Here is a 12278-nt window from a genome sequence, read left to right as displayed (position 1 = left end):
GTGGAATCACACCCTAGATGATCAGCATGTGCTTAAAACACTTCCTATATATCCAATAGTGACAATATGTCACTGCTGACTTCATTCCCTTTTAATGACCCAATCTGCTCCACTATTATGCATCTCAGGAGATTTAGGTTCATTCATGATGAAAAATAGGAGATGAAATTTCCCCATGTTAAATTTATGGACATTGTACTATACCGACTGTACATATACACATGTTAATAATAATCATGAAAATTTCATGAAATTTGGTGGCACCTAGCAAAGTGATGTATGTATCCTGTACATTTTCTAAACTTTGCTTGGTTGTTACACTACTTCACTTGTCTTTGTTTTTACCTTCATCTTGGATGAGCCCTAAATCATTTCTTCATCTCTCAGTATAACATTAATTATCTGCAACAGACAGGAATATTCAGGAACTGAGAAGCACATCCATTTAAATGTACTGCTGAAAGACTGCCTCTCTGCTCCACAGCTACATATCCTAAAACTTAGTCTGTCTTCTCTGTCTCTGTGCAGCTGTTGTCAACAGAGAGTATGGAGGACAGTTCAGACCAAATGTCTGTCACTGTCACAGCTCCACCCTCCTCTTGGCTATAGGATGTTTATAGGTTTTGTCCTTGGCTCTCTCCAATAGAGATATGACAGACAAACATAAGGAAAACACTAGAGAACTTCTATTTTGGTCTCTGTGCGTTCCCATTTTTGTTTGTGTGCCTGTGTGTGTGGGTGTGTGTAGCCCATGCATGTGTGTACCTAGGCCAGTCACCGCTCTCCACATACACTCAGGTCAGTCTTTGAACATTTGGTTTATTTTCTCACTGCTGCCACATGGTTTATATGTTTGCATGAAATTCGATTCAAACGATCAGAGATGCTACAGAATTGAAGCTTAATTCCTCTTGCATAAACCCTCCCACATAATCATTCTCTCTCTCACACACACTCACTCACTCACTCACACACACACACACATATGTAACGGGTCCCAGGTTTGGTGCCGTTAACAGATTAAAGAAATCCTGTACACAGTAGGGAAAGTTATTGAGACGGCACACGACTGTCCCTTTCTCCAACTACTGGATAATGTTTATTTCTCACATACATCATCATATTATTTTCTTCTGTTTTTCTCGGTATGCATTCGCATAAATTCAGGTTAGGCATAACCAGACATTCTTCTCTTAAAGAAAACCAACAGAATATAGTTCCCTATATGTCTTAATAGTACCCTATTGTATTTATCACAAATTAATTCAGCTTTGTATAACAAAATAAACATCTCAGTCCAACACAGTCTCTATTTCTCTATAGTTTCACATATCATCTTCACCATACACCAGATGTAGCATACTCTTCAATCAAATAAACTTCTTATAGAAGGAGACATTAATGTAAATAGTTTACCATACTCATACATACTAGTGGATACTAAAAACAGAATTAAGATGCTTGCACCTGAGATAATTGTCAAAATACATAAAGCTCAACACATAAAGTAGTCAAGTGCCCATGTAAACTGGTAAGGGTCTGAACATCGCCGACCATTACAACGAGGCGGAAAAATGCTAATGTGAATAGAGGCTAACAGCTAAATTTAAGCTAACCAGACTACATTAAATTAGCCACCGGTAACTCTTAACTAACCTGACAATGTAAATTATATCTAAATACGCTCAATTGTTTCTACAAATTATGCTACCTTGAAAAATGGTAACGCAAATGCCCAGGAGCTGCCAACTGATATAAAAGGACAAAGAAAGCAGTATGTGGCAAAACCGCCATTACAGGGTACACAATGGAAGCTACTATTCCAGTATTTTAACCTAGTTATCAACTGTGTAGTGTAACGATGAACTTACATTACATACACACAACACTTATACATTTTCTACATCAATTTTGAGTGATTTTTAGGTTCCAACCAACCTGTACACAGTAGGGAAAGTTATTGAGACGGCACACGACTGTCCCTTTCTCCAACTACTGGATAATGGACGCGATCAGTGCCCACATGCACTTTCCCAGTCCCAGTGACCCTTTAGAGAGGTACTGCCCCCTACTGTTGTGAAATAAAATAGCATGGTATTATTTGACCCATAAATCTGTAATAGTAAATAAGTAAGTCTATAAATAAAGTTTGACAAAAATAAACAATAAAACCTTTATGAAAACAAAAATATATATATATCTCAAAACCCTTTTTGTGAGTATCACACATACATACATTGCACCAGCAATACACAGCCTTGCATATCTAACACACAGATTAACAGTAGCAGATTAACTCAGTATACATTTCCCCTTTTTTTCGGGAAGCTAGGTTCAGGATTAAAATGGTGTCAGAGAACCACACTATGTAGTGTGAACAGTCCTACATGTGATCCCATCTACATGCACCATCTATCACTGAATTGCTCCATTGTCTGTCATGCAATTTACAAACACCAGTACACAAGAGAGGGGATGATATGCAGCAAAGGCCTGAGGCCGGATTCCAACCCGGACGACTGCAATTAGGACCACCGGTTGAGCCACCAGGACGCCAGGTGTATGTGTTTCCCAGGTGTTTTCTTACTGTTGACTGACACATAGCTTTATTTTTTTCTCCTTCTTGAGAAGGTCAAAGGTCACCATTGCGAAACTCAGGTGAAACTCAGGTAGCAACATTTTCTCAGAGTTTCCAACTTAATCATCTGACTTTGGAGGGCGTTCATGTGAAATTTCCAACTAGGCAATTCCTTTTTTCCGGATAGCACATGAATGCACAATAATAACTGTTTTCAGAAAGTTTGCAGCTGGTGTTGTGTTGCAGACTGTTCTGCCTGTGAATACTGAGTCTTCAAATTCATTCAATTTAACTAATTTAATTCAGCTGTACCTAAACCTCATTTATTTGCAAAACATCATGGAGATCATTATTCTCATGCTGAATCATAGCATATTTGAAAACAAAATCATGATAACTGAATGCTTCCAGGAATGGCTTACTAAATTATCAGTACAAATCTTGCTGCATGATGTAACTTGGCACTGGGTGATAAAATCATGCACTAACCCTATTCTACTCTAATTCACACAATTCAAAACATCCCCAGTCTCTCAGTTTACCCTATATTCCCCTCACTAATGTGTGCATGCTGCAGCCTCTGTCTGAGGATAAACCATGTTCATAATGAGAAGAGGAACCATGAAGTTTAATAGCTTTTCACCACTTAATAGAATCAACTTGACCACGTTCAGCTAGAGGAAGAGAGAGAGAGAGAGATAGACGGCAAAAGGAAGAGGGGAAAAGCAAATGCGAGCCAAGATGTAATTAGAATATTACATAACGGTGCCAGTGGCGCTGTGTGGCAGGCTTTAGGGCTAGAGCTGGCCCAGGGCTTCTGGTCCCCTCCGTGAAAACTAGTTTACACTGACCCCCTAATTACTATAATGAACTATCAGGGGCACAGAATAACATTAACATTACACACTCTTTATTGAGGCTTGCCCATGAAGGTCATATGAAGTGCTACCCTCTGAAATTGATACGAGTTCTTGGGCGTTTCTCTGGCTCCGATCCAGACAGCACATTACATTGTCATGCCTAGATTGGATTAGTTGGGGATTACAGGGGTTAGGGCTTAAAGATGAAAAACCCCCACTGTGAAACACTTTTGGTCGTAAGTGGCTCTGTTGGCCGGAGAGATCCTCTGTCGTCCACAATCTGGTGTGGGTTCACTGATGGACGGGTGCCAGATCTGTTGTTGTTACGAACTGAAAATTCAAACATTACAGCCAAGGATTATAATGCGGTTCTTCCTATCCATCCCACTGTCAAGTTGTCTTTAACCAACATTTACACACCACTGAGAACCTATCCCACTTCCCCTACTTGTGGGCCAGACTCTATTCTGAGTGGTGGGTTTACATAGCCCCTGCATATGTATTCGTATTTGTGCATGTGTGTGTGTGTGTGTGTGTGTGTGCGCACTGATGCTTGTCTCCAGCTGGTGAACAGCTCAGGACCGATGTAATACTTAGAACTCTGGATAGGAATGGAGTGACATGGTTATCTGGGAGACTTCACACACACACACACACACACACACACGCACACACTCAATGAACAGCAAACAGTCTGTAAAAATGACCGGCTTGATATCATACCGGAACAACACTGAACCCTAGTGGCAGAGAATTTCTCAGGAGAAACACATGAGAGACAGACGTCTCTCCTCAAAATAAATTGTTTCACAATAAATTTATTCAAAATTTAACAAATTTTATATATAATTTTAAACAAGACCAACAGTCTAACAGCCCCGTGACGTTGAATTTTGTGGAAGCGTTTCTGAGAGTCTGCAGTCCTGCGGGCCACGTGACCCATAAAGTGGTGAACAGAGCGACCGACTGACTGACCGACCGACAATTCCATCCATTGATGAATAACCTATAGTAGTTGGTCATGGTATCCTATACTGGTTCCTCCTTGTTGGGTCAGAAGGGTTGCACTCAGCAGTGCGTTTTCTGTGGCCAGCAAGGATGGTGGTATGCATTGTAGCATGAGTAAGAACTCGATTTTGACAAGAGTTCTTACTAACACAGCCTTGCTGGCATGGTTGTCAGGCTTAATAAGTTGCTTTGGATGACGCAGGTGAGCGGGGTCTATTATAGCTGCGGGGGTGGGCTCATACGCGTCAGAGTCCTAGGTCCTATCACCTGCCATTTGGCCACGATGTGACTTGGGTGGTGTTAAAGTTTTATAAAATAAAATGTATTCAGCAGCGCTGCCGGACACAGCTAGCATGAGTAAGAACTCGAGTTTGAAATGAAGTAAAACCAGTCCTTACATCATGCCACTTACAGAGAAATGTAGTCTGTCCTATTCTAAATATGCATGAAAGCATGCATTAATGGTAGGACCTAAATTGCTAAAGACTTTCGACACTAATGCGCAACTGCTGTGGGCCACGGAAGTAGGAGTCGTAGAAACTTTGGAATGAATGGGCCGCCACCTTTGAATACCTCAACCATACAACCTGCTCCTGCCGCTGCTGATTGGTGGATTGGGGCTGATGGAGATGAACTGAGTGTCAGGCTAGTGGGAGCTTTACCAGTCACGAGATACAAAGCTTTCAATCTGCAGTGGAGACGCATGCAGGATCTGCTTCTGTCTGCCATATCTGCTGTGGAGGCTCAGGCCCAGAAAGCCATGGATGCAGAGCAACAGCAAAAACAGCAGCAACATAAACTGCAACAGAACCAGTTGCAGCACCAGCAGTGCTACATGGAGAAAGGGGTGATGCTTGAGCCCTTCATGCACCAGGTGGCGGGCCACTCCTTTGTCCTGCGCTTTGGAGAGCAGACCATCTGCAAGCCCCTCATCCCCCGCGAGCATCAGTTCTACAAGAGCCTGCCTGCTGCCATGAGGAAGTTCACCCCCCAATACAGAGGTAAGGCAAACTAGCCTAAACTGAACACTGACTGCTTGTGTTGTGGCTGCTGTTGTGTTGTCGTGGTGTGTTGATTTGCATCTCTCTCTCTTGCTTTTCTATGTGCCTCCCTTGGGAATTGAGGTGGGAATAGATTTTTGCAGACACACTTTACTTTTTTGTGGGTTGTTGCAAGGTGTAAAGACTGTAGGGGACTGATTTTTAGGGGAGTGAGCTCCTTCCCCCTACACCAGTGATTCTCAACCTTTTTCATATCAGGAACCCCTAATTTAGTCCACATTAGGGCCACGGATCCCCATTTGATGATATTTTTTCTCTCTGACCTAAACCTGAGAATATTTTTATTGTTAGATATGACTTGAGAGACTGACTGAGAGATAACAGTGAAACTATCAAAACAGTCATTCTTCTACATTCTCTAATTGTGTTAACTTCTTGTAAATGAAGTTTACCAATTTATCATTTTGCTGGGGACCCCCTGGAACCCTCTCAAGGACCCTTGGTGGTCCCCGGACCCCATGTTGAGAACCACTGCCCTACACAAGCAATTTTTCTAGGTGCCTGCCAGGAACAGCTTGTGCTATACTGGACCTTGCCACAGGAGGGCACTGTAGCAGTGAGTCCCTGTTGACTGTGTGGTCTGTGTACGAACCACACCTCCCCACCTGGGTGGCCTGTTTGTAGGAGGCCAGACTGACAAGACAGGTAAGTTGGGTAAGCAGACAGTTGGGAGCTAGTGTTTCTCTGTCCAGTGCACAGCCAGTCCCTGCGTTTCCTGCCAGCAAGGTGAATGCGATACGAGGCAAGATCCTGCCTCGCTCGGGTCCAGTAGCCAAGAGATAGAGATGGATGGAGCTGCTGGAGAGAGCTCATGAGGTCACCTGAAAGGACCAACACGGGCCAAATGCGACAGTGGATGGGCCCACAAAACTGATGCACACCACACCACCACCACCTCCCCCCGTGTCAGGATCTAGAACAGAGCAGTCTGAGTGACATGTACGATACCAAACAGAGACTGTCGATAGACTGGTGTAACATGTCAGCACTACCAAAGTCAAACCAAAAACACACACACACATACTATATCACCTTACACCTACAGTTCACAAATATACACTCACATATTTCAACTAGCTGATAGGGATGGGACGATATATCGTAGTACGATGACTTGAGATGTAAAATCATGACGACATCATGGCATATAACGATGTGCATCGGACGTACACCGGTTACTGTATTCTGCCTGCCTCTACCCCTCCTTCTCCTTCTCCACCCATTACACAGTTTGACCAGCAGAGGGTGCAAACACTTTGCAATGCAAAACTGCGAAGCCAAGTGGCAGACATGGCCGGTGAGACGAGTGGCAGCGTTGTTTTACAGGAGCTCTACAGCGACCGCAGTGTTGCTACAGCTGCCACAGCACAAACTCATTAAAGATGTTCTGGATCGATATCTCGAGCAACAACCGGCAGTTACAGCAGCTCTGATGAGCTCAGACATCCAATCAACTGAGAGAGACTGCGGTTGCATGAGTCATATTTTTTCATTCTGAATGAAATCATTACAATTGAAGATTTCCCCGCAAGTGTTTACGCTAAATAAGGATCGCATGGTGTGCGCTTACATGCTCTACAGTATGTAATTACGATAAAAGCTTCTGACATGCTCAGAATAGCTTACAGAATATAACATGGGCTTTAAAACACGTTTTTAAAAGATGGACCTGGCACCATTCCCAGTAAACTATTTTTCGTTCCCACATGGTTTCCTAGGAAGGTTTTCTTAATGGACATAGAACGTTCACATTTACTAAAAAAAAAAAATGTTCCACGTTCCAGGAGAGTTCCCATTTGTTTGAATTCCTGAATGGTTATTGCTTTACTGTTGTTCTTTCTGATGAAGCAAGAGCTTTATCAGAACATACGACTCAAAAAGTGTCAGAAACAGACGTTTTGTTTTGCACCAATGATTGGGTACACTTGTAATTGTCACCGGTGTATGCCGAAACTGGCCCGGTTAGGCAGAGTCAACACTTGATAAAATATATATAAATCATATGTACGTCGCTTTGGATAAAAGCATCTGCCATGGGAAATTGTAAATTGTAAATTGTAAATGTTAATAACAAGTGCAGCCTATTCCAACAAAAGAAAGTGATTGGAATGAGTGTTTACATGATGAAATTTTATCCATTGACCGGATTATGAAAGGGTTATAGCCTACCAGCCCTCTCAAACGGAATGAAATTTCATTCAGAATGGGCCAGTTTATTCTGATTGGGCTACTATTAATCTTTACCATTGCAAGAAAAACATTGCTAAAACTAGAAAATGTGCTCAGAAGAGCACAGACCTCCGGCAAGGCCGACAATAGCCAGCAAGGCAGTTATGCACCTTTGGTGAAATGCCACGCCCACCACCACGCCCCGTTTTGGCCAATCGATATGAAAATTTAATCAGTTCTTCCTTGGCCCATAACCAACCTTCATACTAAGTTTCGTGCAAATCCGTGCCCAACTTTTTGAGATATCCTGCTAAAAGTCAGATGGATGGACACACATTACCTCCTTGGCGGAGGTAAAGATTTATAGTTTTGTAAAATAAATAATGGCAATGTTGTATGTGTGTGTATGTGCATGGGTTGACACAATGAGAAAGACCACTGTGCACAAATTGATATTCAAATATACATGGTCTGCCCCTGTCCCCAGACTGTCTTCCTCTGTCTTTTTCTCCCTGTCTTGCTCCGTCTTCCTTTCTGTCCACGTGTGTTGCTATAGGGAGCTCAGTATCTCTGTCCCATCCTCTCTGTCTGTCATAGTCTTGTCCAGGTATTGTTGGATTTCTATCAGATGTCTTAAAGAGATGTGGGTGCAGACCCAAACTACTCTGTAAGTGTAACTGTGCTGCAGAGCAGAAAGAGATGGGGGTAAGAGATGCTCGGCACTTCACAGCTTTTTCTATCTTGTCAGCTTTATTGTCCTCTGGCCAATTTTTCTTCACTGCTTTCATGACACAGATGTCTTACAGATGTCTTTTTTAAAAATTTCCTCTTTCTGTCTCCCTCCCTCTCTCTGTCTCAGGTGTAGTGTCGGTGAGCTTCGAGGAGGATGAGGAGGGGAATGTTTGCCTCATTGCTTACCCCCTCCACAGCGACCCAGCAGGGGACCTGGAGAACCAGGACCCCTCGACCGACTGTGAGCCCAAGAGCAAGATGCTCAATAAGGGCAACAAGATGGCATCCTCCCTGCTTGTGGACAATGATAGCAACAGCAAAGACGGCCGAAGCCACCACTCCTGCAAAGACGAGGATAAGAGGTGAGATGGGGAGGCAAATGTTCAATTGGATATACAGCCAGAGACAACAATACACTCAGGGACCCGCACGGGCTACACCCCCATGGTTATGTAACTTAAAGGGTAACTTCGGTATTTTTCAACCTGGACCCTATTTTCCCATCTTTTTGTGTCTAAGTGACTAAAGGGGACAACAATTTTTGAAATTGGTCCAGTATTGAGCGAGATCGCTTCAGCCGGCAGCCGTGAAACGAGCTGCAATGTAATCCGACGGGGCAAATGTGAACCGTCAATGTACGTCCACTAAAAGTGCTTGTTTTTGCCACTGACAGGCTCAGATTGTTATTATAAGTGTCTGACAACATTATGGAAAGGACCCTACAGAGAAATGAAATGTTTTTCTTTACCTTTTGCTTGATCCGGTTTGTGTGTATCTGTGTGTATGTTGTCAGACACTTATAATAACAATCTGAGCCTGTCAGTGGCAAAAACAAGCACTTTTAGTGGACGTACATTGACGGTTCACATTTGCCCCGTCGGATTAAATTGCAGCTCGTTTCGCAGCTGCCGGCTGACGCGATCTCGCTCAATACTGGACCAATTTCAAAAATGTTGTCCCCTTTAGTCACTTAGACACAAAAAGTTGGGAAAATAGGGTCCAGGTTGAAAAATAGTTACCCTTTATTCAGTACTCATTTGATTCAGTCAGCCCTGACCTTAGGGAAGGTAAAAGGACTAGAGGGGTGATAGTGGTTGACGCAGAGGATGGATGGATGTTGGTGAATGAATGACACTTTTGTTTCCCTTGGGTCCCTCTTTACTTAGTGTATGACGTTTGATCATTGCCCTCTTTTTTCCGCTCTACTACCCAGATGACACTTTGACCAAACACACAAACACACATTCATGCACAGAGTGACAATTAACCAAACTGTATATACACAACCGACCTGTAAAAGGCACCACTGTTGTGCAGGTTTGCTCAGTGTCAATGCAGCCGATCCATGGTAACTGTTGTTAGTCCAGTCATGCTGTGCTGTAGTGTGAACTGACGAGTCTCTCTCTCCCTCTGATGTCCAGTGGTCATAAGCTCCAGGAGGATGTGGAGCCAGAGCACAACCAGAGCAACAGCATCCCGCAGATCAAACACAATCCCTGGAGACTGAGGTCTCACCAGCAGCACCTGCAGAGGATGAAGGAGAACGCCGAGCACCACAACCAGTACAGTATCCTTTCACTGACTGGAGAGCTGCATATTTACATGTGGAGAGCTTTATATGGTTATCAGTGGCCTATAGCTGAGAGGCTGGTCGTCTAATACGACTTTTAAGTATAATTTTCTTTGCGTGTGAAGTCCGATTTCTAAAGCGCTCACATCAGTTAGTTGATATTACTATGACTCCACTGAACATATTGTAATGACAATAGCACAAAGGTAGCATACAGAATGCAATCAATACAAGTCAGTATCAGTGAAGTCTCTGTGGAGGGAGCTTGGATCTAGACTGATGGTATGGAATGCCACTGAGCGGAGTTGTAAGCTGATATCAGTGCATGTGAAGCCTTTGCTTCTTCCACTATGTTCTCCTTGACTTGGTTTCCCAGAATTCATCCTGCTAGAGAACCTGACGTGGCGCCACATGGTGCCATGCGTGTTGGACCTAAAGATGGGCACCCGGGTGCACGGAGATGACGCCCCAGAGGAGAAGAAGGCCAAGCAGATCCTCAGCTGCCAGCAGAGCACGTCTGCCTCTATAGGAGCCCGCCTTGATGGCATGCAGGTAGGCTCCGAGCCAACACAGGACTCTGTGGGGCTGTTTACCTGACTGACCTTAAAATGTGTCGGAACCTATTTAAGGCGTATTGGGCTCTACCTTGCAGCCAGGGTCTGAAATTAATACCTGCCAAATGCCAAATGCCTGTGAAATTTGTCTTTGACAGATAAATCAGTAAGGGTCGGCTATACTGGCCGGTAACTTTTTGAGATGAAAACATGTGAATGCTGGTTAGAGTGCTGTTGTATATATATACACAGTATATGTATACAGTTTTTGGTTTTTACTGTTTCTCCCTGCTGACCACCGTACACTCTGTTTGACCGTGACCACTCAGATCAAAATAATGGCTCTGTATCAAACAGGCTTCTGTTTGGCTGCCTGTTACGCTGCTCTACACAAAGTGGTAGCATCCAAATTTTTTGCAAACTTCTGGGTGGATGTAGTTGTAGTCACCTCAAAAATCCCCATTTTAGAACAGCAAGTGTGTTCTACTTAGAAATATATCACAAACGTATTTCTAACCTCTCCATGTTTCTCCATCCCTCTCCAGGTGTACCACTCGGGCCAGCTGATGTTCATGAACAAGTATGACGGCCTCAAGCTGACCCTGCCGGGCTTCAAGGAGGCCCTGTTCCAGTTCTTCCACAACGGCCAGCGTCTGCGCCGCGAGCTGCTCTCCCCGGTGCTGCGCAGGCTCAGGGAAATGCAAGCCGCCCTGGAAGCCTGTGACTCCTACCGCTTTTACTCCAGCTCCCTGCTCATCATCTACGACGGAGAGCCCCACCGAACGAACACGCGCCGGCACGCCGAGGATGGCCTCTCCGAAGAAGAAGAGGAGGAGAACGAAGAGGAGACAGAGGACAGGGGGAAGGAGGAGGACGAGGAGGAGGAGGATGAAGTAGCAGGCGTGCTTGGTTTCCCCCATGGCCCGTCCACATATAGCGGCAGCGGCAGCGGCAGCGGCAGCCCGGGACTGGGCAGCCGTCGCCCGGGCTGCTCAGACCCCTGCAGCCCCATTGTGGACGTGAGGATAACAGACTTTGCCCACACCACCTGCCGACACTACGGGGAGGACAGCGTGGTCTACGAGGGCCAGGACAGCGGATACATCTTCGGCCTCCAGAACCTGATCACCATCATCTCCCAGCTGGAGGACCATAGCACAGACTAGACCGAACACACACATGCATGAACACACACACACACACACATACACACACATACGCACACATCCAAACACATTGATGCACAATTACACAACATTTTACACACTCTCTCTTTTTATGACCCTTGGAAACAGCAGGACTGGACTACAGAGAGGTTTGCTCTTGCTCGCTCCTCATCAAAACTGGCGTTGTCGTAGCCGGCCTCCCACGGGTCTCCCCCCGTTTCTGTCGTTGGTGCTTCTTGATGTTTCTGTGTGTCTGTCTAAAGGATATGAAGCAGACCTGAAGGTAACATAGAAGAGCCGTCTGTGATCTTCCGTTTAATTGATTCAGTGTTTTACCCGTTGTCACTTTACCGCATTCTGTTTTAACCCAGTTCCTCGTTTAGGAAATAAGTTAGACAGCAAATAAAAAGCAGTTTTGAAGTCCAGGACGGTAAGCATGTTTTCCCTGTGTCCCATTCCAAAGAAAGTGCCAGCATTTTGCACACACAAACATGCACACTTAGACACATTCTGTGTGTCGTGCACTGAAGGGTCGGTAGGGAGGACCGACCGGGTCGCGGTGACTTTTGTCCTATATGTT

The 12278-nt window shown here is 44.5% G+C and overlaps 1 protein-coding gene across 1 annotated transcript; it reads left to right on the top strand.

Annotated features, from left to right (window-relative positions):
* Positions 1–5149: 5149 nt before the first annotated feature.
* On the top strand, positions 5150–11698 carry LOC139907938 (inositol hexakisphosphate kinase 2-like). The gene is made up of 5 exons (XM_071894465.2): positions 5150–5447; positions 8536–8770; positions 9830–9975; positions 10355–10530; positions 11078–11698. Exons 1-5 carry the CDS (start codon positions 5150–5152, stop codon positions 11696–11698), a joined length of 1476 nt encoding a protein of 491 aa, XP_071750566.2.
* Positions 11699–12278: the final 580 nt, after the last annotated feature.

This window comes from Centroberyx gerrardi, chromosome 5 (genome assembly GCF_048128805.1).
Source record: "Centroberyx gerrardi isolate f3 chromosome 5, fCenGer3.hap1.cur.20231027, whole genome shotgun sequence".
Taxonomy (NCBI): Eukaryota; Metazoa; Chordata; class Actinopteri; order Beryciformes; family Berycidae; genus Centroberyx; species Centroberyx gerrardi.
Note: the sequence above shows the minus strand (reverse complement) of the source record. Positions and strands in the feature narration are given on the sequence as shown.